The 27,756-nt window shown below is 42.3% G+C and overlaps 1 protein-coding gene across 2 annotated transcripts; it reads left to right on the top strand.

Annotated features, from left to right (window-relative positions):
* The first annotated feature begins 1,113 nt into the window (after nucleotides 1-1,113).
* Nucleotides 1,114-25,262, top strand: LOC115128368 (glycogen synthase kinase-3 beta-like). Of its 2 annotated transcripts, none has more exons than XM_029658167.2 (10): nucleotides 1,114-1,484; nucleotides 6,698-6,885; nucleotides 11,280-11,363; nucleotides 11,581-11,691; nucleotides 18,544-18,674; nucleotides 20,175-20,379; nucleotides 20,704-20,799; nucleotides 20,910-21,096; nucleotides 21,395-21,466; nucleotides 22,064-25,262. In XM_029658167.2, the coding sequence occupies exons 1-10, from the start codon at nucleotides 1,310-1,312 to the stop codon at nucleotides 22,129-22,131; spliced, it is 1,317 nt and encodes a 438-aa protein (XP_029514027.1). In that variant the 5' UTR covers nucleotides 1,114-1,309; the 3' UTR covers nucleotides 22,132-25,262. The 2 variants fall into 2 exon arrangements, with proteins under 2 accessions (XP_029514027.1, XP_029514025.1); XM_029658165.2 differs by having other exon boundaries at nucleotides 1,120-1,484; nucleotides 22,061-25,262.
* The last annotated feature ends 2,494 nt before the right edge of the window (nucleotides 25,263-27,756 follow it).

Genomic DNA, 27,756 nt, shown 5'->3' with positions numbered 1-27,756 from the left:
TATCCTTGGTCTTTGACTTTGTTCTGAGTCAGATTAGTGAATGTGAGTGTGCTGGTTTGATGGAATCCATCTCTGTACAACTGACCCAAGATTCTAACGGAAGTGCCCCTCTAAGGTCGGTAATAACAAATAACTACTTTATCCTATGTAGATGTTATGCCTGAAGGTTGAGCGAGTACTGATACTTGAAATGATGACTGGAAGAGAATCTGAATTCAGAGAACGCGAACCTGTGACTCCCCCACACAGTCGACTATGGCTGCTTCCACGAAGTGAAATCCCCAGTATTTTGAGATTCCCTTTGTTGATTGATTTTCTATACACAAGTAGACATGTCACAGCTGTCCATCAGTCATGTTAAAGTGGGATTACCTGCAATTACAATGTCAAGATCCTTCCTGCCAAGGCAGGTGAAGATATGAACTCAATCTCATGCTCGTCAATCCAAAACTTGGTGTACCAGACCATTCAGAGATCTTGGGCAGTGTGTTGATTTAAAGAACCAATACCTGGGTGACACTATTTGCTTGTCCTTTAGTTGACATCAGGCACTACATTTGAGTCACTTTACACTTCTGACATCATTGTTGTGAACTGTGTATTTGCCTCTGAAACAGACACCTGGGTTCAAGGCCAGGTCAGGAAACCCCCCGAATTTGCTAAAATGGTGTGAGAAGTGGGAGGACTCTGCTGTAAGGCCACCAGAGGCATGTGAAGGGTATTGAAATAAATATTAAGGATTCTTTTTTAAGTCTGCTATTTGGGATTCTTTACCCCCCCCATTGAAACCTTAACTATAACCCCATTGAAATGTAAAAATGGTTACAGTTAGGGTAGGGACGTCCAAAGGATGCCGGAAAGCAATGACCCTTATTTTATGTGAAATTCTTACTCTTACTCTCCTCTTATCTAAAACATAATGGGATTTGTAGTTTTCATGTCTGTACTCCCTTTCGTGTATACATTATTTTTACTGTCACGGTAGAAATGAAGAAATCCCAGACGGAAGCGCCACCTCTGGTGAAACTCAACACTGTTATTTTAGCAGTGTAGTTCTATGGGTATTTTCAAAGACAAGGGAACAGCCGTGAGCCACAGCCAAATCGAACTTCATTTCCCAGGAGAAAATGCAATTTGTCAGTTTCTACTGTCTACGAGCTCAGACAGGCAGTGCAAGGGAGGACTCGTCGGAACGGTGTCAATTCTGCCTGTTTTACAACGATTATTGCATTTGCAGTCAAAAGAGGCAACATTTAAACTCACTTGGTGTGAATCTCTAGCCCCCCGCCCGCTACCCTTGCACAGAGATATGAGCGGCAGCGGGCGGCCCAGAACTAGCTCGTTTGCTGAGCCACAAAGTAATCCCGGAGCCGCTGCAGCATCCACCGGATCAGCCGCTGCGGTGGGGAGCAGCACAGGAAAGACCGGGGTCCAGCAGGCCTCGGGGAGCAGTTCGTCTGGATGCTCAAATTTAAAGCTGGCCAGTAAGTTTATTATGATGTTTTTTCTGAAAAATATTGCCTTGGATGATTGAAAGACACACATTGTAGCTACAGTCCAGTGTCGTAGCGAATGTGGTCAATTTTGCACGATTGCCAGGGCGAACATTGTTGTTGTAACGTTAGTTTAAAGAAAAACGAGTTAGCTAGTTAACTGCCTTGATTAACTGTCGTCTGAACGGTTGAGTTGTCAGTTAGCAAACTAGTTACTGTAACTTGCTAACCCACGCCAAAAACTAAGTAATTCGCGTTAGCTAGCTAGCTTGCTAGGTCTAGATTAGTTATACTAAACAAAAATATTAATGTAAAAAAATCAAAGATTTTACTGAGCTGCAATTCATATGATTGAGGAAATCAGTCAATTGACAAATTCAATAGGCCCTAATCTATGGATTTCACATGACTGGGAATATAGATATGCATCTGTTGGTCACAGATACCTTTAAAAAATGGGCCTCAGGATCTTGTCATGGTATTTCTGTGCATTCAAATTACCATCGATAACATGTAATTGTGTTCGTTGTCCATAGCTTATGCCTGCACATACCATAACCCCACCACCACGGGGCACTCTGTTCACAACATTGACATCAGCAAACTGCTTGCCCATAAGACACAGGGTTCAATTCTTGGACCGACTCTCTTCTCTGTATACATCAATGAGGTCGCTCTTGCTGCTGGTGAGTCTCTGATCCACCTCTACGCAGACGACACCATTCTGTATACTTCCGGCCCTTCTTTGGACACTGTGTTAACAACCCTCCAGGCAAGCTTCAATGCCATACAACTCTCCTTCCGTGGCCTCCAATTGATCTTAAATACAAGTAAAACTAAATGCATGCTCTTCAACCGATCGCTACCTGCACCTACCCGCCTGTCTAACATCACTACTCTGGACGACTCTGACTTGGAATACGTGGACAACTACAAATACTTAGGTGTCTGGTTAGACTGTAAACTCTCCTTCCAGAACCATATCAAACATCTCCAATCCAAAGTTAAATCTAGAATTGGCTTCCTATTTCGCAACAAAGCATCCTTCACTCATGCTGCCAAACATACCCTTGTAAAACTGACCATCCAACCAATCCTCGACTTTGGCGATGTCATTTACAAAATAGCCTCCAATACCCTACTCAACAAATTGGATGCAGTCTATCACAGTGCAATCCATTTTGTCACCAAAGCCCCAAATACTACCCACCATTGCGACCTGTACGCTCTCGTTGGCCTGGCCCTCGCTTCATACTCGTCGCCAAACCCACTAGCTCCATGTCATCTACAAGACCCTGCTAGGTAAAGTCCCCCCTTATCTCAGCTCGCTGGTCACCATAGCATCTCCCACCTGTAGCACACGCTCCAGCAGGTATATCTCTCTAGTCACCCCCAAAACCAATTCTTTCTTTGGCCGCCTCTCCTTCCAGTTCTCTGCTGCCAATGACTGGAACGAACTACAAAAATCTCTGAAACTGGAAACACTTATCTCCCTCACTAGCTTTAAGCACCAACTGTCAGAGCAGCTCACAGATTACTGCACCTGTACATAGCCCACCTATAATTTAGCCCAAACAACTACCTCTTTCCCAACTGTATTTAATTTATTTATTTATTTTGCTCCTTTGCACCCCATTATTTTTATTTCTACTTTGCACATTCTTCCATTGCAAAACTACCATTCCAGTGTTTTACTTGCTATATTGTATTTACTTTGCCACCATGGCCTTTTTTGCCTTTACCTCCCTTCTCACCTCATTTGCTCACATTGTATATAGACTTGTTTATACTGTATTATTGACTGTATGTTTGTTTTACTCCATGTGTAACTCTGTGTCGTTGTATCTGTCGAACTGCTTTGCTTTATCTTTGCCAGGTCGCAATTGTAAATGAGAACTTGTTCTCAACTTGCCTACCTGGTTAAATAAAGGTGAAATAAAAAATAAATACATTTAAAAAAGACGCCATACACGTGGTCTGCGGATGTGAGGCTAGTTGGGCAAACAGTAGAATTCTCTAAATCGAATTTGTAGGCTGCTTATAGTAGATACATTATCAGGCAACATCTCTGGTGGACATGTCAGCATGCCAATTGCACGCTCTCTCAACTTGAGACAACTGTACATTGGCCTTTTATTGTCCCCAGCACAAGGTGCACCTGTGTACTGATCGTGCTGTTTAATCAGGATCATGATATGCCACACCGGTCAGGTGAAAGGAGAAATGCTCACTAACAGGGATGTAAACACATGTTGTGCTCAACATTTGAGGATGTGTGTATGAAACATTTCTGGGCTCTTTTATTTCAGCCCATGAAAGATGGAACCAACACTTTACATGTTGCGTTTATATTTTTGTTCCGTGTATATTAGCATGCTAGCTAATTAATGACCTCGCGGTACCATACTGTAACGCTAGCTAAATATAAAGAAAGCATAAGCAACATAAACAACCGTAGCTACGTGTGCTAAGGCATGCCAGCTAACTTGTAAGCAGCAGCTATAGCAGATGGATAACTAGCATCTCAGATGGGTTTTAGATGGCTATGTGGTAACGTTAACTAGTTTACAAGGAGATTCAATCTAGTTAGCTACGGTAGTATTAGTGCTTTTTATGTTTTAACTAGCAAACGAATCAGTGATAACTAGCTAGTTCAAACAACAATTATTTACCTAACGAGCTAGTTACGTGACACTACAAACGACAGTATTAATTTAAATAAATATTGCATAGGCAAGGTAGCCTAATTGTTTTTTCATAACGGCTGACAAGTAAGCTAGCCAGAAAACAACTAGCGTTGTGCTTCCCAACACTGATTCATGTTATGCACACCCTTACCTATTGTTCAAATTAGGTCGATAGTGGATACGTATCTATCCAGTAGCTCAGATAAGTAACCAGCCTAGAAAGAAATCTCTAGTTATACAGTGACTGTTAACAGGTGATACAGAACTTGATAAAAAGTGGTGAAACATGTAACTACTAGCCAGCTGTATAATATATTATGAGCTAGTAATTCTCCAAGAAGTAGGCTAGTAGATATACAGAAGGAAGATGACAAGCTGAAATACTTGCTTACATAGCACATCAACAACTTCCATGCGTCCTTTGCACATGTTTTTTGTTGTTAGAGCATGGTTCCACTTTGTACCTTGTAGTGGACATTGGAATTGGATGGCTTTATCCACCATGATGATCAATGTTTGTCATGCAGAGTACATTTTGTTGGCTGTGGATCTGACTTTTCCCAGACCTTCTTCCCCCTGACTAAAGGTCTCGAAGCTTCAGCATATGTGCAGATCACGTTCTGCACGTGTGTCTTTACTGCACAGATTTGTGGTCCCTTGCACATTTCTCACTGTCAATGGTGAATGATAATTTTTCAAGTTTTACTGGTGAAATGTCCGTATGCGTTTAGATCTCCCTGAGTTAGTGTTATTTTCGCAGTAGCCTGCAGTGTTGTTTTGAGTGATGTACAGTGAGTGAATTTAGCCTGTCTTACAGTAACGTTATACTATGCTATTATATTCGGTTCTGTTAGTATTCTACCTATCATTGTGTGATCTTGCAGACATTGATTCAGCTTTTATCCATCTTTTATTAAATGACCTCCATTTGCCAAAGTAGCCTGTTCTCTATGGCTAGAACAGAGACTGTGTGTAAAGTAGAGAATAAACACAGGCGCAGAAGCTTTGGGATCTTTAGTCCGGAAGAAACAAGTTCTGGGGCAAGTCTGACCTGCAGCCACATCGTATTATATGTGATGATGAAAGTTGGAGCTCAAACCTAATGGTATAAGTCAATCTTGGTGAAACACTAAGCAAAGATGTGGACAACAGGACATGCTGATGCTTTTGAAATGGTGAAGTGGCGTTCCAAATGATGACCGGTCTCCTTTTTTGTCAAGTTTTTTTCATGCTTCATGTGGGACAAGTCATTAAGATTTCTGTGGTTTGGATTTGACACTAGCAAGAATATAGGCTACTGGTCTAGCCGTTGATTGCGTTTGACTAAATTAACCAAAGTTGAATTTTGTCTCAGATCTCTGGTATTTATTGCACAAGTTCACAGGTCCATAAATTCAACCATTTCTTTAAAAACAACTCCCTCTATTTCTGCACATGAGGGTGTGGGATTGATACACCTGGACATGTCATTCTGCAGGAGCACACTGTATTATGTCCTCACCATGGTGATTGTGCACACACACACATCATTTGTTTGTGGGAGGCTGAGTGATCTGAGCAGAGTTAGAGCGGGGTCATTCTCCGTGCTAAGGTCTCCAGTTCAACCAGCCAACTGGCCCTGTCCTGTCCTCATACAGGGAATGAATCTCACATGAAGTAGGCCTGCCTCAGAACTCTCTGTCCCAGGCCACCAAACACACAGTTGTTTGAGGTGGCCTGTAGGTAACCGTTGTTTTGAGTTCAAGTGTATTGGGTGAGATCGATGATGGGCCCTATTGGAGGATCGCAAGTCTCGTGTTCCTTAGGTCAAATGATGTTCAAAGGAGCACACGTCCTCCAACAAGGCAGGCGGCTACTGTAGTGGTTACATAAACACGAGGTAGTTAATAACACGAGCCCTGGGTTGAGTTCAGTAGGACATTCAGTAACTCATTTTTCAACGACAAATAATTTATTGAAACAAGTCTAGATGGTATTTCACCTACTTTAAAAAATATCTCCTTACTTAACATGACCCTGTAGGCCTATTTTCTATGCTGAGTAATTGCTTACTCTGCCTGTTTTGGCTATGTAAATGCCTATTATCATTTGCCCTAAATGCTGTCAATGCCATAAGCCTCAGATATATCTTTTTTAAGAGTCTAGAAGTAAGGAAGTCAGTGAGGGTATGTGACAAAGCGGTGGGTAGAGCATTCCGACCCATGCCGTCACGCTGTTGAAGGCGGGGATGTTAACCACTACACCACCCCAGGCCAAAAATGTCAATACACTTGAGCCCTTGTTTAAATAGAAATTAACCATATATTAGCAACAATGTCCTTGGTCATGTTCATTATGTCACACCGTAGCAAAACAGCTTTTCTTAGAGTTCAGATAATAGGCCTACAACCCCGTTCTGGTCTGTTTTCTTCAGTTTTGTACCCACTGAATGAACAAAACCCTCTTAATCTCCTCTATTTCAAATCTGAAAAGAGGACTATTTTTTTTTTTGACACGACTTGTGTCCTTGTTTCCCAGGGGACAGTGGGAAGGTGACTACGGTGGTGGCCACATCTGGGCAGGGTCCCGACCGCCCACAGGAGGTGTCCTACACGGACATCAAGGTGATCGGGAATGGCTCTTTCGGTGTGGTATACCAGGCGCGCCTCATCGACAGCCAGGAGATGGTGGCCATAAAGAAGGTGCTGCAGGATAAGAGGTTCAAGGTATGGCGGCCAGTCTCTTGGAGAAATACAGCCTTGTTGTCACCCAGAGTCAAATTTGTTTATTTTCAAATCTGTAGCACATAATTTACAGTGTATTTGGAAAGTATTCAGACACCTGCATTTCCACATTTTGATATGTATTTTTTTCTTCTCTTCCATTTACACACGATACCCCATAATGACAAACGAAAACTGTTTTTAAAAAACAGAAACACCTTATTTACATAAGTATTCAGACCATTTGCTATGAGACTCGAAATTGAGCTCAGGTGCATCCTGTTTCCATTGATCATGCTTGAGATGTTTCTACAACTTGATTGGAGTCCACCTGTCATAAATTAAATTGATTGAACATGATTTGGAAAGGCACACACCTGTCTATATAAGGTCCCACAGTTGTCAATGCATGTCAGAGCAAAAAGCCACAAGGTCTAACAAATTGTCCGTAGAGTTCTGAGGCAGGATTTTATCAAGCATTGAAGGGCCCCAGGAACATAGCGGCCTCATCATCTCCATCGTTCTGGAAGAAGTTTGGAACCACCAAGAGTCTTCCTAGAGCTGGCCGCCCGGCCAAACTGAGCAATCGGGGGAGAAGGGCCTTGGTCAGAGAGGTGACCAAGAACCCAATGGTCGCTCTGACAGAGCTCCAGAGTTCCTCTGTGGAGATGGGAGAACCTTCCAGAAGGACAACCATGTCTACAACACTCCACCAATCAGGCCTTTCATGGTAGAGTGGCCAGACAGAAGCCATTCCTCAGTAAAAGGCACATGATAGCCCGCTTGGAGTTTGCCAAAAGGCACCTAAAGGACTCTCAGACAATGAGAAACAAGATTCTCTGGTCTGATGAAACCAAGATTGAACTCTTTAACCTGTATGCCAAGCGTCACGTCTGGAGGAAACCTGGCACCATCCCAACGGTGAAGCATGGTGGTGGCAGCATCATACTGCTGGGATCTTTTTGAGCGGCAGGGACTGGGAGACGAGTCAGAATCGAGGGAAAGATGAACTGAGCAAAGTACGGAGAGATCCTTGACGAAAACCTGCTCCAGAGTGCTCAGGGTCTGACTGGGGTGAAGGTTCACCTTCCAACAGGACAACAACCCTAAACATACAGCCAAGAAAACGCAGGCGTGGCTTCGGGACAAATCTCTGAATGTCCTTGAGTGGCCCAGCCAGAGCCCGGACTTGAACCCCATCGAACATCTCTGGAGACCTGAAAATAGCTGTGCAGCGACACTCCCCATCCAACCTGACAGTGCTTGAGAGGATCTGCAGAGAAGAATGGGAGACACTCCCCAAATACCGGTGTGGAATGTTGTCCCACTCTTCTTCAATGGTTGTGCGAAGTTGTTGGATATTGGCGGGAACTGGAACACGCTGTCGATCCAGATCATCACGAACATGCGCAATGGCTGACATGTTTGGTGAGTATGCAGGCCATGGAAGATCTCAAATAAAATTGTATTGGTCACATACACATGGTTAGCAGATGTTAATGTGAGTGTAGTGAAATTCTTCTAGTTCCGACTGTGCAGTACCATCTAACACGTAATCTAACAATTCCACAACTACCTAATACGCAATAATGATGCAATGTTTAGTGGGGGGAGTCACCTCTTTATCAAAGTGGGGTTTGCATATTACCGCAGGTGAAACCATGTTTTTGTCTGAATGCAGCTGTATGGACCCTCTGGGAAGAATCAACTTGGTTAAGCTTCTATAGTGTCCGTAGAGTTTGTTTTTTTTGTCTGAAAATTAGAACCTAACAGTACATATGGATGACCGAGCGGCATAGGAAAGATGCAAAAGATTGGTAACTGGGACATTTATAGCGTCCAGGAATTGTGTACAGATCCTTGCCACATGGGGACCTGCATTATCATGCTGAAACATGGGCACAATGGGCCTCAGGATCTCGTCACGGTATCTCTGTGCATTCAAATTGTCATAAAATAAAATGCAATTGTGTTCGTTGTCCGTAGCCCATGCCGTAACTCCACCGCCACCATGGGGCACTCTGTTCACAACGATGACATCAGCAAACCACTCGCCCACACGACGTCATACACGTGGTCTGACAAATTTTCTAGAACGATGTTGGAGGCAGCTTATGATAGCGAAATGAACATTCAATTCTCTGGCAGCAGCTCTAGTGGACATAAATGCAGTCAGCATGCCAATTGCATGCTCCCTCAACTTGCGACATCTTTGGCATTATGTTGTAACAACTTCATGATCATGCTGTTTAATCCGTTTCTTGATATGGCACACCTGTATGTCTTGGTGAAGGAAAAATGCTCACTAACAGGGATAAACAAATTTGTGCACAACATTTTAGAGAATTTTTTTTTTTTGTGTGTGTATGAAACATTTCTAGGATATTTTATTTCACCTCCTGAAACATTGGCCTGACACTGTTTACATGTTGTTGATATTTTTGGTCAGTGTGTATGTGTATATATCAAAAGTTTGGACACACTTACTCATTCAAGTGTTTTTCTTTATTTGTACTATTTTCTACATTGTAGAATAGTGAAGACATCAAAACTATGAAATAACACACAGAATCATGTAGTAACCAAAAGTGTTAAACAAATCCAAATATATGTTTGATTCTTCGAAGTAGCCACCTTTTGCCTTGACAGCTTTGCACACACTTGGCATTCTCTCAACCGGCTTCATGAGGTAGTCACCTGAAATGCATTTCAATGAACAGATGTGTCTTGTTAAAAGTTAATTTGTGGAATTTCTTCCCTTAATGGGTTTGAGCCAATCAGTTGTGCTGTGACAAGTTAGAGGTGGTATACAGAAGATAGCCCTATTATGGCAAGAACAGCTCAAATAAGCAAAGAGAAACGACAGTATCATTACCTTAAGACATGAAGGTCAGTCAATGTGGAAAATTTCAAGATTAAAAAAAAGTTTCTTCAAGTGCTGTCGCAAAAACCATCAAGCGCTATGATGAAACTGGCTCTCATGAGGACCGCCACAGGAGAGACCCAGAGTTACCTCTGCCGCAGAGGATAAGTTCATTAGTGTTACCAGCCTCAGAAATTGCAGCCCAAATAAATGCTGCAGAGTTCAAGTAACAGACACATCTCGACGTCAACTGTTCAGAGGAGACTGAGTGAATCAGGCCTTCATGGTCGAATTTCTGCAAATGACCAACCTCTAAAGGACACCAATAAGAAGAGACTTGCTTGTGCCAAGAAACACGAGGAATGGACATTAGGTAGACAGGTGGAAACCTATCCTTTTGGTCTGATGACTCCAAATTTGAGTAGGTGAACGGATGATCTCCGCATGTGTGGTTCCCACCGTGAAGCACGGAGGAGGTGTGATGGTGTGGGGGTGCTTTGCTGGTGACACTGTCAGTGATTTATTTAGAATTCAAGGCGCACTTAACCAGCATGACTATCACAGTATTCTGCAGCGATACGCCATCCCATCTGGTTTGCCCTTAGTCCCACTATAATTTGTTTTTCAATAGGACAATGACCCAAAACACACCTCCAGGCTGTGGAAGGGCTATTTGACCAAGGAGAGTGATGGAGTGCTGCATCAGATGACCTGGCCTCCACAATCACCCGACCTCAACCCAATTGAGATGGTTTGGGATGAGTTGGACCGCAGAGTGAAGGAAAAGCAGTCAACAAGTGCCCAGTGTATGTGGGAACTCCTTCAAGACGGTTAGAAAAGTGTTCGGTGTGAAGCTGGTTGAGAGAATGCCAAAAGTGTGCAAAGCTGTCAAGGCAAAGGGTGGCTACCTTTGAAGAATATCAAATATATTTTGATTTGTTTAACACTTTTTGGGGGGGGGGGTTATTACATGATTCCATATGTGTTATTTCATAGTTTTGATGTCTTCGCCATTATTCTACAATGTGGAAAATTAGTACAAAAATAAAGAAAAACCCTTGAATGAGAAGGTGTCCTAACTTTTGACTGGTACTCTATATAAATCTGGTTTTTAACAGACCATAACTCTGAGTCTGCTTTGGGCGGTATTGCCATAGAAAATGTAGTATCATGATACTGTATCATGGCAACACTAAATTGTCTTATCCTTTATGTCATGAGATGAGGAATATCCATTTTTGGATTGGTCTCGTAAATTCCTATAATGTTATGAGTAGGCTACTTTGTTTTTCTGAATACAGGACACACCTTTTGTCATTTTAGAAGAAACATTTCCATATGACTTTGTGGGAGGAAATTTAGTATTTGTAGCCTACGTTTTTCTGTGACCGAAATGGACACTTTGCCTTCACCTTACTGAACAAACACATATCCCACACATTGTAAAGATCAATTCACTTACAGGGCAATTAGAAACGCTTTTCCACTGTTCAATTCCAGAACTGTGCTTTTGTTTAATACCTTTCCTATGCAGAACCGAGAGCTACAGATCATGCGAAAGTTGGACCACTGCAATATCGTGAGGCTGCGCTTCTTCTTCTACTCTAGTGGAGAAAAGGTAGGTTGCCATCCATTGTTTTTGGCACACCTTAATGCAGAAATGAGAATCCTGAGGACCTGAACGGTCTGTTTCCTCTTCATAACGAGTCATTCTTCCCACTACGAAGTTGGGATTTTCAAAACGCATGAATAACTTGAGTACATATCGAGTTATGACTGGTGCAGTCATTTGGCGTATAATGATAGTCTGTTCTTCTCCCCCCCCCCCTATACAGAAGGATGAGGTGTATCTCAACCTGGTGCTGGACTTTGTCCCGGAGACCGTGTACAGGGTGGCCCGGCATTTCAACAAGGCCAAAAGCATCATTCCTATCATTTACGTCAAGGTAAACTCCCTCCCTTTCTCTTTCATTGTCCAACTTTCGCTTGCCTCAACGTCTTTTCTGTTTCAAATATTTTTATTAAACACACACAAGAATGGTGTATAGGTATACATGACAAGTATACAATTCTTATCTAAACATAAAAGAGCATACAGGAACAACAAGACCCAGAGTTCTGGGTGCAGAACAAATAATACAAAACACGACATACAAAACAAGGACACGTAGAAAGAAAGAGGGAAGATGTCCCCCCTATCCCCCCCCATCCCCTATTCCCCCCCCCCCCTCCCAACTGCTCGGGTGGTAGGGCCAGCACACGCTGCCCAAAGGTAGATTAAAATATTAAGAGTGCGTTAATAAGTACAAATTCACAGCGCCGACTCGTCCAAGTAGGAGAGGAAAGGCTGCCAGATTTTATCAAAAGTTGATAATTTATTGTTCAGAATATATCTAATTCTTTCTAAGTGTACAGTGTTTGCCAATTCACTGAGCCATAATTTGGTAGAGGGCGCTTCCCTCCTTTTCCAAAACAACAAGATTAGTTTTTTTGCCGAGATGAGACCATACGAGATTAGTTGTTTTTGGGGGTTGGTTAATCCGTTTAGGGACTCAGATACTCCCAGGATTATCAGAAGCGGGTCTGGATCTATTGAAGTCTCCAAAACTTCAGAGAGGATCCTAAAAATTCCACACCAATAACCATGCAAGCTAGAGCATAGGGCAAAGCAGTGGAGTAGTGTACCCTGCGTAGCCTGACATTTATGACATTTATCACATGTAGGGGATGTGTCAGGAAATATCCTATGCAGTTTAGTTTTGGAATAGTGTAATCTGTGTAATACCTTGAATTGTATGAGACGATGTCTGGAATTAATGGAGCATGTGTGGATATACTCCAAGCTCTCTTCCCAGTCTGCCACTGAGATGTCAGTCCCTAGTTCTTCCTCCCATTTTGCCTTGATGGCATCAGTAGAAGGTGTGCTAACAGATTGAAAAGCATCATATAGACGCGATATCAGTTTATCTGAGGTGGGGCATATTTTTATGCATCCGTCAAACATGGAAGGTTTGGCATTCCCAAATGTTGGGAGGTGTTTTCTAACGTAGTCTCTAATTTGTAGGTATCTGAAAAAATTACTTCTGGGAAGATTATAAGTTTCCCTCAGCAGCTCAAAGGAAGCAAAGGTCCCTTCTATGTATAAATCCCCTATGGTACTTATCCCCAACTCTCCCCATCGCTCAAAGGTGTTATCAAGGTTAGAAGGGGCAAAGGAGGGATTCCTGGCGACAGGGAGCATGAATGACATTGGTCTGAGCTCAAAGTGGACATTAATTTGCTTCCAGATTCGGACTGTGCTATGTATTATAGGATTGTTACAATAAAGTGACATCTCCAGATTGACAGGCGACAAAATCACAGCGCCAATAGAGAAGGGGTGACACTCCTCACGCTCCATACCAAGCCAGCTGGGTGCTGGGAGTACGTCATCCAACAGAAACGTAACAATGCGGAGGTTAGCGGCCCAGTAATAAAATATACAATTTGGGAGAGACAATCCTCCTTCCATCTTGGATTTACAGAGGTGTTTTTTACCTATCCTGTGTGTTTTATAATCCCAGATGAAAGGATTGATAATTGAGTCCAGTTGTTTATGAAAGGATTTAGGTATGCATACTGGGATGTTCTGATATAGGTAGAGCAGTTGTGGGAGGAAGACCATTTTAATGACATTAATTCTTCCGAGCAGAGAAATTGGGAGAGTTCTCCAAAATAGTATGTTTGCTTTGAGTTTTTGTATCAGAGGGGAAATTCTCTTTAAATAGTAAGGAGTATTGTTTGGTAACTACAATTCCTAGGTAGGTAAATTTTTCTGAAGATAACTTAAATGGGAGATGTTCTAGCCAGGAGGTATTTTGCGACCGTATGGGCATTAATTCACTCTTGTTCCAATTTATTCTGTATCCCGAGAAGGTACCAAACAAATTGATCACATCAAGAATAGCTGGGATACTAGCCTGGGGTTCTGTTACATAGAGGAGGATGTCATCTGCGTATAGGGAGATCTTATTTAGAGTATCTTTAGTATTATAGCCGTGTATTGCTGCATGAGATCTAATCGTCTGAGCGAGCGGTTCGATAATTAGGGCGAAGAGCATAGGCGACAGCGCACAACCCTGCCTTGTCCCCCTGTTGAGGTTAAATCGGGGCGACAATGATTGGTTAGTGAGTATTCTGGCACAGGGGTTCCTATATAAAAGCTGGATCCAATTTATGAACCCAATCTCCAATATTAAATTTCTGTAGGACCTTGAATAGATAGGGCCACTCAACTTGGTCAAAGGCCTTTTCGGCGTCAAGAGATATGACGGCAAGGTCCACGTTGGGTAACCTCTGAGAATACATAATATTGAAGAGGCGCCTGAGATTGAAGAATGAGTTTCTGTTAGGGATAAAGCCGGTCTGATCCGAATGGACCAATTTGCCAATTAAAGTGCTAAGCCTGAGTGTTAGCCAGGCCTGAGTGTTAGCCAGAGTTTTTGCTAAAATCTTTTGGTCTGTATTAAGGAGAGATATTGGTCTGTATGACCCTACCTCTTCTGGATCTTTACCCTTCTTATGTATAACTGTAATGAACGCTTCGTCCAAAGTAGAAGGGAGAGCTCCATCCTCATTGGCCTGAATCAACATTTTGTGCAGATAGGGGGAGAGCATGTTGCTGAATGTTTTATAGAATTCACCAGCGTATCCATCTGGGCCCGGGGTCTTGCCACTCTTTAGAGATTTAATTGTTTCTCTGATTTCATCAAGAGATATTTCCTTATTCAGGAAGTTAGAGTCTTCCTGGTTCAGGGCAGGAAGATTACAGTCCTCCAAAAATGTTTGCATAATTAAGGGGTTAGGATCCGCTTTAGATGTATATAGAGTCTCATAAAACTGCCGGAATCTGTCATTGATGTCTTTGGGGGAAGAGAGTAATTCCCCAGATGCAGATTTAACCCTGTGAATCATTCGGTCACTCACATTTTTTCGAAGTTGTCTGGCGAGTAATTTGTGTGGTTTGTCACCAAACTCAAAATATTTTTGCTTGGCATAGAGAAAATATTTAGCAATTTTAGCTGAGAGAATCTGATTATATTCAAATTTTAAAGAGGTAATTTTTTTATGTTTCTCCATAGATGGGTGGCTAGCATTCAGTAAGTGAATTTGTCCCTCTAGTTCTTCCAGTTTTCCTCTGTTTTGCCTACTCCTGGCAGCCTGAAAGGAGATGATACAGCCTCTCAGATAAGCCTTCAGTGTTTCCCACAATAATGCTGGGGAGGTCTCTGTGTTGTCGTTGGTATCAAAGAAAAATTTAATTTGGTCTTTAAGATATTCACAGAATGTTGGTTCTGTGATGAGCTGAGGATTCAACCTCCAGACCCTCTCGTTTGGTACAATGTCACCCAATCTCAGGGAGAAGGTGAGTGGACTGTGGTCCGAGATTATAATATCATGATACCTCACATTACAGGTATAGGGGAGTAGTCTAGCATCCAACAAAAAGTAGTCAATTCGAGTGTAAACCTTGTGAACATGAGAGTAAAAGGAGTATTCCCTACCCATAGGGTTAGCGATCCTCCATATATCAAATAAGTTTCAATTTTTTATGTAGGTGTTCAAGAATTCGCTTGAATAGGAGGTAGGGGTTCGCCGGGTAGAGGATCTATCTAAATATTGGTCTAGCACACAGTTAAGGTCCCCTCCAATGACCAGGTTAGTATGGGAGATATCTGGAATCAGGGCAAGGACTCTTTTGAAAAAAGAGGGGTTGTCAATGTTTGGCCCATAGATATTTAGTAGAGTTACTGAGGTAGAGTGGATTTCTCCTATTGCGATCACATACCGACCATCTTTATCCGCAATAGTGGTTTTATGTAGAAAGGGAATTCCTTTCCGTACCAGAATCGCTGTGCCTCTCGTTTTGGCAGAGAAGTTAGAGTGATACACTTGCCCCACCCACCTACACTTAAGTCTGCTATGAGAGTTATTCTTCAGATGGGTTTCTTGCAAAAATATAATATCAGACGAGAGTGCTTTCAAGTGGGCTAGGACCTTGCCCCTCTTAATTGGTTCGTGTAAACCCTTGACATTCCAGGAAGTGAATGTAAGCCCCGCCCTCCTCTCGTTTGTAGTTCCTATGGTGGCCTGCATACCATGTAACTTGATAAAAAGGTAAGAAAGCGCACCAAACCATCACGATCAGCATATGTAGCACCTACACCCGAGCAGTATCCAACCCACCCCTCCCCCCCCCTGCAAGCACCTTTACTTCCCACCCTGTTCCCCTAATTTCCCCAACACTTACCCCCCCCCATCAACCCACATTTAACAGGCATGTACAAACAGGAGAGAAAAAAAAGGAAAAATAAAAATAATAAACACATTGTCTGGCCGATGCCAAAAAAGCACGGCGCGACCTCGAACAAGAGGTAAAACAAAAATAAAATCCCAACTATACGTTCACCTCTCACTATCCTAGAACTTCTACTAACATATGAACTGAGGAGGCTCCCGCGAGTTAAGTGTTCAGTTAGCATCTAATAAACCTAAACCGAATAAGTTGCAACTTAAACATATTGCGCCTTTAAGCGTCATCCTGGGTCAATCCCAGAGATAAGCAAGACATAGCCTCAAGATAATATTGCTAAGCACTGCCGGTCAAAACATAAACCATCCGCAACCGACCTAGTCAGCCGTACCTTTACATACTGTGGGTCAGGAGATCGGAACAAGGATTTGTTAAATTAAACGTTCCCCCCATAAAAAAAAAAGTTTAATAAGTAAAATATAAGGGATAAGTATACATATACATACATATACATACACATACATACATACATACACATACATATACATACACATACATACACATACATACATACACACACACATATATATATACATACATACACACACATACACATACATATATATACATACACACACACACACATCCATACATGTATGTATACATACCCACACAAAAAAATCATATATAAAAATATATATTTAAAGAATATGTATATACATCCATATGCACACATACACATACAAACATTCATACCCCAGAATAACAATCTACACTGATTTAAAATATACACATACATAATACTAAAATGCTAAGAGAAAATAGTAATAAAGTACAAATAGTAATTATATTTACGCACACCTACACATACATAAGCATTACAGAGGGCTGGTGGGACTCTAGTCGGGAGAGAGGCCCACGGCCAGACAAAGGCAGAACGGCACAAAACATCAACTTGCTAACCAGGCGTCTGCCCCCTCCCAACCATCACCCCCAGTCCCCTGCAAGCAATAAGTAAATGGTATGGTAGTAAGAGTGATGTAAGGATTGTAAAATAACTAACGAAACAAAACAAAAGTGGGGGAATATAAGTATATCCGTCCGAAGGTGTCAGTGATCAAACCTGGAAGTAAAAATATGCATCGCTGAGCACAGCCGGGATGAAAGTGAATTTAACGTTAAATGAGAGCTCTGACCGCCATCCATTGGTCTGCTCAGCGTCTTACATGCTCTGTAGCCCTTGTTGAGCCCGTTTAATACGTTTTCACCCAATATGGTATAGTATGGATTCGAGTCCATGAGCAGACCCTAACACGCACTAACAAGGCACTCTAACCTGTACGGGGATTGGTGTATATCCCGGATAAACTTCTCTGCGTCCAAAACCGAGGAGAGCCAAATCTTCTCACCGGAAGGCGGGGTAATTCTTAGTCTTGCAGGGAAGAGTAAGGCTGGGCGAAGATGGAGTTTGTAGAGTTTGGTCATGACATCTCTGTAGTCGGCGCGATGCTTTGCCACATCGGGCGCATAATCCTCATAGACACGGAATGGATGCCCTTTATGTGACAGGTTGCCCCTCATTCGAGCTTCACGCAGGATAAGATCCTTGGTCTTGAAACTGTGACAACAGATTATTACTGGGCGAGGACATTGGCCCGGTCCAGGCACTGGGACAAGGGAGCGATGTGCGCGGTCCAGCTGGGGATCCGAATCCAAAACATCCGATCCCATTGCATCCTTCAATAGCTTGGCGAAGAAGTCAGTAGGGCGAGAGCCCGCCTCTATCCCCTCTGCCAGACCAACAACACGAAGGTTATTACGTCTGGATCGGCCCTCCAGGTCCACCACTTTCACAGAAAGCCTCTGCACAGTATCCTGCAAGGACGAGCATCGCTTCTCTAACTCGTCGATCCTACCAGTGTTGAATTCAGAAGCTTTCTCAAGGTCCACAATACTCTGGCCATGCGAAGCGACCGTTCGAATGACGCTCTCGATTTTGGTGTCCAGCTCAGCAATAGTGGCCTTAAGATCCTCAGCTATAGCAACACGTAGCTCCCCCAAAGCCCGGGTAAGTTCTGTAAGTGTCACGTTGTTGCATGTGCCTCCCGCCATGTCTGTCTCGTTGTTTAGTGGGGAGTAGGCCTCCGCTGTGGATTTATTGTCCTTTGGTCGCTTATTACTCGGCATTTTCATATAAAAAGTTACAATCTTGTATTAGAAAGAAACGTTTGTTGTAAAAAGTGCCATAAAGTAGGTTAAATTAGATTATTTCGCAAAAAAGTTGCAGGAGCCTCTCACGCACAGCCGTTCACTCCAACATGCTAGCTCCGCCCCCCCCCCTCAACGTCTTTTCATTAGACTTTGATTGTCTAGTATAAGTCATTCAACTATGAACTATACTTTTTTTACACTCCCAAACAGGCTTGGCATTGACACAAAATAACCCACCTTATTGATTTGTTTATGGTTCTAATTGGTCTACGTCGGCCATTTTGTGTCTCCTTAGGTGTACATGTACCAGCTTTTTCGCAGCCTGGCCTATATCCATTCCCAGGGTGTCTGCCATCGAGACATCAAACCCCAGAACCTGCTGGTGGACCCTGAAACTGCCATCCTAAAGCTCTGTGACTTTGGGAGGTAAGCTGGTCAGGTATTTCCCATTTCCCTCCACATAGACAGTGTTTTTATATACTATTGAACCGAAATTACTGACTGGTACCGAAATATTGAAGTAAACCTGGGTCATATGTGTCCTGACTGAATGTGTTGAATAAATGGACTCAACCAGACACAATGTGAAATGATCCACTGATCCACTGAACACTGATCCAGTTGTATCTTTAGTTACAATCTCCTACTCACACCCTTTTCATTGTGTATTTTGCACATATTACATCCACATATTACATGCTGTTACCGTGCAGACACAGGGCTGCTTTTCTATAGAAAGTATACTGTGACCGTCTTAATTGTAAATCAATAAGTATAAATCTCACTTAAGATATTTACTTCAGCATTGAAAAAATAATTTACACTGAGACGCGTGAGCTCCACCCCTCATTCATCGGGTTTATTAAGCACTGTATAACACAGTTTCCACCAAATGTCAATGGGTCAGGTGGTCTCATGTGGTCGGGTATAATCCTATACCACATGGTTAGATCTGCAGGGCTCAGTATTAGCCTCTACTGCTGAGCATCTACTGCTTATCTTACCAGCGACAACTGTTGCAGTGGGTAGAGATGAAAGTATTGTAACACGGCTGTATTAGAATAACCTAGACTCGGCTTAGAAGACTGCATTAGCTTAAGCTAGATTTAGGACTAGAATCTGTAACAGAGTGGATTGCGTTTTGTAGACCTTACCCTTTGCCAAAGCTTCCTTAAAAAATGTTGGGGCTTTAGGACAAATTGAGTTATTGCACAAGTGCACCTCACAGAGTAGGTGTTCCCTTATGCAAATATGCTAATAAATGCTAGAACGCACCAATAGGATCTCACTAGCTCGTGCTTGGCTCTGCCTATCTCCTTGCTTGTTCTTCCCACTATGATTAATTTGCTCCCATTGGAAACGACAGGCTCTGTTCTATCTTGGGTTAGTTATAAAAAGTATTTGGTATTACCCTAACCTAGACTTAGCTTAGGAGACTGTATTAGCCTAACCTAGACTTAGCTTAGGAGACTGTATTAGCCTAACCTAGACTTAGCTTAGGAGACTGTATTAGCCTAACCTAGACTTAGCTTAGGAGACTGTATTAGCCTAACCTAGACTTAGCTTAGGAGACTGTATTAGCCTAACCTAGACTTAGCTTAGGAGACTGTATTAGCCGAACCTAGACTTAGCTTAAGAGACTGTATTAGCCTAACCTAGACTTAGCTTAGGAGACTGTATTAGCCTAACCTAGACTTAGCTTAGGAGACTGTATTAGCCTAACCTAGACTTAGCTTAGGAGACTGTATTAGCCTCCTAACCTAGACTTAGCTTAGGAGACTGTATTAGCCTCCTAACCTAGACTTAGGAGACTGTATTAGCCTCCTAACCTAGACTTAGCTTAGGAGACTGTATTAGCCTAACCTAGATTTAGCTTCGAAGACTATTAGTCTAACCTTCAACCTCTGCGGTTTACCCTACCTTCAGCGCGAAGCAGCTGATTCGCGGGGAGCCCAATGTGTCGTACATCTGCTCGCGGTACTACCGCGCCCCAGAGCTCATCTTCGGCGCCACCGACTACACGGCCAACATCGACATCTGGTCGGCGGGCTGCGTGCTGGCCGAACTGCTACTGGGACAGCCCATCTTCCCCGGGGACAGCGGAGTGGACCAGCTAGTGGAGATCATCAAGGTGAGTAAATAGGAGGAATGTGTGTTTGTATGTGGTTTACACTACAGGGACAAAATACCTGCCATTCTGATTGCATACCAACATTAGGAGGACATTTGACTAATGAGAATGTTTTGTGTGAGTGGTGGGGGAAAGCAAGGGGAGTAATAATCAGTGATACAATAAGGCGCGCGTTGCATCGTGCCTAAGAACAGCCCCACGGCCGTCAGCCAATCAGCATTCAGGGCTCGAACCACCCAGTTTATAATAATCAGTGACGTGGGGAGATTCAAAATGACAACCATCGTATGCTACTAACTGTGTACTTGTATGTCTGCTACTCAGGTTTTGGGAACTCCGACACGGGAACAGATCCGAGAAATGAACCCCAACTACACAGAGTTCAAATTCCCCCAAATCAAAGCACATCCCTGGACAAAGGTAAATGGTTCTAAAAAAATAAATAGTTATGTTTTTGTCTTTCAAGTAATGTCTTTATTTTTTTCTGAAACTGTTTCATGTTGTGTGTGTGCTTGTACCTCCTCTGGCAGGTGTTTAAGCCTCGCTCCCCTCCGGAGGCCGTCGCCCTGTGCTCGCGCCTGCTGGAGTACACCCCGGTCACTCGCTTTTCACCCCTGGAGGCCTGCGCTCACGCCTTCTTCGACGAGCTGCGCCAGCCCAACGCCCGGCTGCCTAGCGGCCGACAGCTGCCCCTGCTCTTCAACTTCAGCACCACTGGTCTGTACACCATGTTGACCCCCTGACCTTTTTGTAACCCAAAAGTGGTTGATTCAATTAAAATTCAGGGAATCAATTGAAACTCCCATTCAAGAATTGAGATGGACCTGACCCATGCATATATTCTGCATGTCCTTTTAGGATATCTACAATAGAAAGTTTCAAAATATATTTGTTTTGTTTTTTATGTGTAACGTCTATGTGTTGGGGTGTTTAAAATTGCCACAGTCTTGTACCAGTTCTTTCTTATAAATCTAATGCTTTTTCCTATCTTTCTTTTTCTCTCCTATCCTTCCAGAGCTGTCAATCCAGCCCCAACTGAACTCCACCCTAATTCCTCCTCATGCCCGCGCACAGTCCAGTTCATCTGGTACGACCACCCCCAATCCCAAACATAGTAATTGGCTACCCATGTCACTTCAGTGCCACACAGTGGATAGAGTAGCTGTCAATCATTCATTCCCGTATCTGCAGCTAGCGTCATGGAGTAGTAATTGGCTTGCAGACATGGGTTCGGTGGAGTTCTAGGCTAAATCCACATGAAATGAGGGAAATGGATAGTAAGATGACTGCTCTTACAAATGGCAAAAATAATGGCTCTTCCATTATCGCTTCAAATATTCTTTGTCCATGTTTCTGGTCATTGTAATCCTTTCTGTATAAGACAGCAGCCAACCAAAGGGGCACTAGCCTGAGAACCACACGTCTGTCTCCTTTTATGTTTTAGTAACCACACCTTTGTGCATTGTAAATGTTTGTAGTCTTAAGGAGGTCCTCTATCTGGAAATCTGGAAAATGTTTTCTGATCCGTTTTAGTTGAGGTCTTACTACAATTTGGCTGCTTAATGGCATATGTTTACAGTTTATACTTGACTAGCAAAATCAATCTGTTATACCCGTTCAAAATATCTAACACTGTCCTCTTCTCTACCACTTCTGTTCCTCTCTATCCTCTATCCCTCAGTAGATGGCTCTGGGTTAGACGGCTCCTCTCAGCACAGCTCAGTACCCGGATCACTCAACAACAGCACCTGAAACATCCCTGCAAACCCTCTGTCTGCCAGCCCCCCCGCACACACACACTATATTGCTTCTTTCTACTTCGCTGCTTGTTATTTCTCCCCATTGGTTACAAACATACCTTTTTGTACTGTACATACATTGAACAAACCATTTATAGCGTTAGAGGGTATCATTAGCTGACAAGGTAGTTTTGTTACATTCAATTGAAACTAGATCAGCACTACAGGCAGAGTTCGACACTCTCTCACACACACACACACACACACACACACACACACTTTCTCATGTATTGATGACACCTTAAGTATTATTCCACTCCCTGGCTGCATCTCCTTTGGCCCAGCTCCCTCTTTCTCTCTGCCTGTTTATAACACTCATGTTCCTGCTGTTGAGGGTGGCATTCGACGGTTCAGTAGGTGGGGCAGGTCCTCTCTATAATATTTTTTAGATGTTTTTTTTTTTAAATCAAGTTTTTTTTTTTTTTGGTCTTTTTATTCTAATGTGTATTTATTTTAACTGAAGACTTCATGAAGAGTTCTGCCACAACCACACACAAATTCTACAGGAGTTTGTCTCTACAAGCTAGTTGAGGTGTTTCCCTGTTACAGTCATTTGTAGACAAATTGGATAAAATGGTTCTGGTTGCCAGATGGAGGGAGGAAGATGCTGTGTTTTGTTTTAATACTTTTTATAAAATTATATTTAAAAATATGAAATGACAGCTGCTTAATTTTTTTTTTTTTTTTGCTTCGAAGGCACTGTGAATTTTTACATGGAAAGGGGAGGGTTCAAGTTTATAATTGGTAGCCATACTTGCTAGCAAATTTCCAGTGTGTGTGTTGAGGATCTGAAGGAAAGGGTTTGACAGATGGTGAGGCTGGTGGTGTTCGTGTGGAGACTGAGACATCCATGATTCACATCTGTGTAGCAGCATCTCTGACAGTCCCAAACTGAGCCTCCCTTTTACTGTCCTTGGGAAGACAACCATCTATAGGACCTTCATTCCTGTATTTCAGACTGCTGTGGTAGTGAAATGTCACCTTCCTATTGGCTTCAATATATGGCATAGCATAAAATATATTGTATGGTGAGGATACATGTTTGATTTCAAAATCTGGTTCTGGCTAATTTGGCACTCATGCATTCATAGCATGAACTCTCCAGAACTCCCGATTATTATATATATATATTTTTTAAGTATATACACGCCGTCAAGCAAAGTGGACTTTCAAGAAAGTGGACTTTCACAGCACACTTGTTAGAATCTTTGTCAGTGTTGCACCCATCTAGATTGTAGAGGACCAAGGGATTATCAACTATGGGTTCAGCCATGTGGACATACATGTATCCTACATGGAGTAGCTGACTCCAGTTTGGACATTTGAAACAGACCATGATTCCAGTTCCGTTCTGTTAATTCTCAAATGGAGTTGAGGTCGTGTGTGTGTGTGTGTGTGTGTGAAGACGCGTACTCTTGTTACTGGTGTAGTGTGGCCGATAGCGATTTCATAGTAGCCCTACAGTCTTGTGCTTGTGGGAGTGAATGAGAATGAGTGAGAAATTGAAGCGGGTGAGGGAATGGCAGAGGTTTTTTGTGTGTGTGTGTGATGATAATGTGTTGTTCATGTGAATAATCGTACTCCGAATTCAATCTGCACCGTTTTGAAAAGCCAGTGTTGTAGATTTAGATCAGTTCTCAGTACTGACCACTTGAAAGCTTTCTAGTACAAGCGTGTTATGATATTGTACCACCTCTACCACCCACTTGTAGAAACAACCGTCATATGTGCTGACGTTGGTTTAAAGAACACATTTTTCCTCTTATCTCTCTGAAGCCATCTTCTTCCTAGCCCGGAATCCCAATTGATTTGCGTGAAATGGAGCATATTGGTTTGGATTCCTTTTCTTATTTTCTTCTCCGCCCTGTAAATATCACCAACTTTTAATTTCCCCTCATTATTTTTATTACAGTGTTTTATTTTTCCGTTACCTGTTGAACTCGTCACGGACCACTTTCAGTTCCATTCAAAAGTCTGTAAATACAATCAGTTTCAATGGCCTGATTTCAAGATGTAAATACCCCCCCCCACACACACACACAAAAAAAAGACCACATTTTCCCTCCCTGTTTGTTGATGTCTCTCTCTCCTCTCTCTCTGGTCGCGCGCCTCCATAACGTGTGATTGTACTCTATCTCTCGGCTTTATTTATTACCTCACTTGGTGTTCTCGTGTAGGGAGATGTTGAGGCACCGACTGTTTTGTGGGCATTATGTAGAGTGTTCCAGAATACATGTACTGTACTTGGAACCCACGACATTGGTATGTTTGAAAAGTTGGACTGAAAATGTTTGGTTGGATATATCCAGATTTGATCAGACTATATCTGTGGTACGATTCCAACTAATATATTTCCCTGGTTTTTAATTTTTTTAATTTTTTTTTTTTTTTTTTACCTTAAGTCACCTACGTACTGACCTTTTGACAGGGAAATGTGATTGTGGGCTGTGAGTTTACCAGACAACCATTTGGCCAATGCACGGCCCCTGTACCCATTCATTACAATGGGCGCCCAATGTACGAGATTTAAATTGTGTGAAAGTGTCATGTTGTACTGCAGAGAAGCCATAATAAATGTTTAAAAAATACTCGCTGGATGTGAAGGGTAAACCTGAGGGCCTTGATGGCGACACGGGGTCGGATGGTGCAGCCAGCTTCCCTCCCCTGACAATGCCTATGCCCATCACGGACAATTTGAAAGCAGCAAGTCAAAATGTCAGCCACGGACAAAATGCAGCGACTTCAGTACGAACCAGTTATCAACCCCCTCCTGTTCTGTGTGTTGATGTACATGCCTGTTTGCTGGTTTCATAACTAAATCTCAGCAGGATCAGGCTACTAGCTAATTATACTAGAAGTACCCTGTTCTGTGTATAGCAAACCAAGTGAGGTCACTTTTTAATGTTCTGTGAGTAAAATTGTTATCAGTAATTTTTCATTCCAATCCTGTTTCTATTGTATCTTCCTGGTCAGGAGACCTGGTGTGCTTTTGGGACAGAGGGAGGAGAGGGAAGGAGGGAGAGAACCCAACTGTCTGTTTTTGTCTGTATGAAATGAGCACATTTAATAAAGTGATAACTCCTATGAGCCCTTGTTGTTATTGTGTCAGACTGAGTAACATGTTTGAAACATCGTCTCATGTCACCTTTTGGTCATTTTTGATAAAAGAACAAACATATCCTACAAAGCCAGAAGTATTGATTGTTAAAAGACAGCAGCTCCAATGGCAGTGTATTTCTGCATATGTACTATTTCATTATTTGTTTTTGGTCAACAACTACACATGTGCAGAGGTCCAACAATCGAACAGTGTTTATTAGGAATCGTGCTATGCAGCCACTTGGACCAACTCTTGCTGCAACCTCGACGAAGGGGTGGACATAAATGTAAATCCGGGACACTCATATTAGTATGATCTGATGTCAGGGCTTTTTCTGGATCCAAATGGGGCTTAGGTGGTGGCCGTGGCCAATGGTGCGTTTCGCCGACCAATTTATTTTGAGGTCCTGTTGGACTCAGTGATAGTTTTGCGGTTTTAAAGCACATCTTGCCATGGGGCTGAGGGAATTTGTAGTTCTGATACAAATTTCCTGCAATTTTACAGTTTTACATCAGGCTGAGATTGAAATGTGCAGTTGCAAAGCAAATGTCCTGCAATTCTACATTTCATGCCAGGGGCTGATAGAATTAGCTGTTTTAAAGCTAGTTTATTGCAATGCTACCGGAGTGTCTCAAACATAACGAAATCCATTGGGGTCCCATGCCAGGACAAAATGACTTATAAATGCATCATTTTGGGAATTTTGTTTATTTTCCCTGACTCTTTAGCTTTTATTTTTAATGATTGTTAGTTCTCAGATCTTATTCAAAATGTATTAATCTTTTCTACATACTTTTTCTGGTTATAGTTTTAAGTTTACACTGAAAACAATTAACATCCCAAATGTTTTTTTTCCCCCAAATAAAATGTATACAGGGCGGTGAAAAGGTATTATCCCCTTTCAAATGTTCTCTACTTATGCATACTTTTCATACTGAATGTTATCAAATCAAAAGTTAATATTGGATAAAGGGAACCTGAGTGAACAAATAACACAATGACATACTTATTTAATTGATTTAATAAACAAAGTTATGCAACACCCAATGCCACTGTGTGAAAAAGTAATTGCCCCCTTACACTCAATAACTGGTCGTGCCACCTTTAGCTGCAATGACTCCAACCAAACGTTTTGTGTAGTTGTTGATCAGTCTCTCACGTCTCTTCCATGCAGAACTGCTTAAACTCAGCGATATTTGTGGGTTTTCAAGCATTAACTGCTCATTTCAAGTCCTGCCACAACCTCTCAAGTGGAATTAGGACTAGGCAATTCCAAAACGTCAAATGTGTTGCTTTTTAGCCGTTTTCATGTAGACTTGATTGTGTGTTTTGGATCATTGTCTTGCCGCATGACCCAGCTGCGCTTTAGCTTCAGCTCACAGACTGTTGGCCAGACATTCTCTTATCAGATTCTCTGACACAGAGCAGAATTCATGCTTCCTTCTATTAAGTCGTCTAGGTCCTGAGGAAGCCAACCATCACACTACCACCACCATGCTTGACCGTTGTTACTGTGGAATGCACTGTTTGGTTTTCGCCAGACATAATGGGACCCATGTCATCCAAAAAGTTATACTTCTGACTCATCGGTCCTATTATTTGTGGCTAGCATTAGATAGGTGGCTAATGTTAGCTAGGTGGCTAACATTAGATAGGTGGCTAACATTAGCTAGGCTAGGTGTTAGGGGTTAAGGTAGGGTTAAGGTTAGTGTTAGGATGCTTTGTTATTGTTTTGACTGTTTGATTGCCCCTTGAAGGTATTTTTGTTGGAAGTCGAATTGAATACCACGTAAATTCTCCACTTCATAAGTGATGTCAATAATTGAATAGGAATTTCTATATTAGTTGGCCCCAACCCTGGATGCAAAACCATTCCAAATAACATTGCCATTAACATGGTATTTGAACTTTGTTCAACAGAATACTACCGTAGTTCCATGGAGCACCAATACTAGTTAATCATTTTTTAAAATTGATCATCTTTTATAGCTCACACGATCGGTAAACATTCCAAAGAACATTCTTTGCCATTCATATCTGGAATTTGAACATACCTCAAATCAGCTCTATGGAACACCATTACCAGCTAACAATTGTTTGAAATGGCTAACTATTTATTTGTAGCTGACAGTGTAAAAGTGCTCCTCTTTCTCCAGATGAACAGAACCTGCAGAACTTACCAGTGATTCACATTAACAGGTAAGTCCTCAATTCATGTACATTAAGTAATAAACTGTTTAATTTGCTGTTATGCTGTTTTTCAGAGAATTCTGGATGTTTCTAGCATTATTGCCCTCTGATTGTTCTAGTACCTTGTTTATAAGAGACCATCATCACCACCATGGCAATGTTGACCATATCTCTGCTGCTCTGTGCTGCCGTTGCTCTGAATGGTGCAACAGGTAGGACACACAGCAAACCAAGAATATACACTTTAGTTCACACTTTACAGCATTCTTTACAAAACACTCCTTTCCT

Source organism: Oncorhynchus nerka, linkage group LG4 (assembly GCF_034236695.1).
Source record: "Oncorhynchus nerka isolate Pitt River linkage group LG4, Oner_Uvic_2.0, whole genome shotgun sequence".
NCBI classification, from domain to species: domain Eukaryota; kingdom Metazoa; phylum Chordata; class Actinopteri; order Salmoniformes; family Salmonidae; genus Oncorhynchus; species Oncorhynchus nerka.
This window is presented reverse-complemented; position numbering and strand designations above follow the sequence as displayed.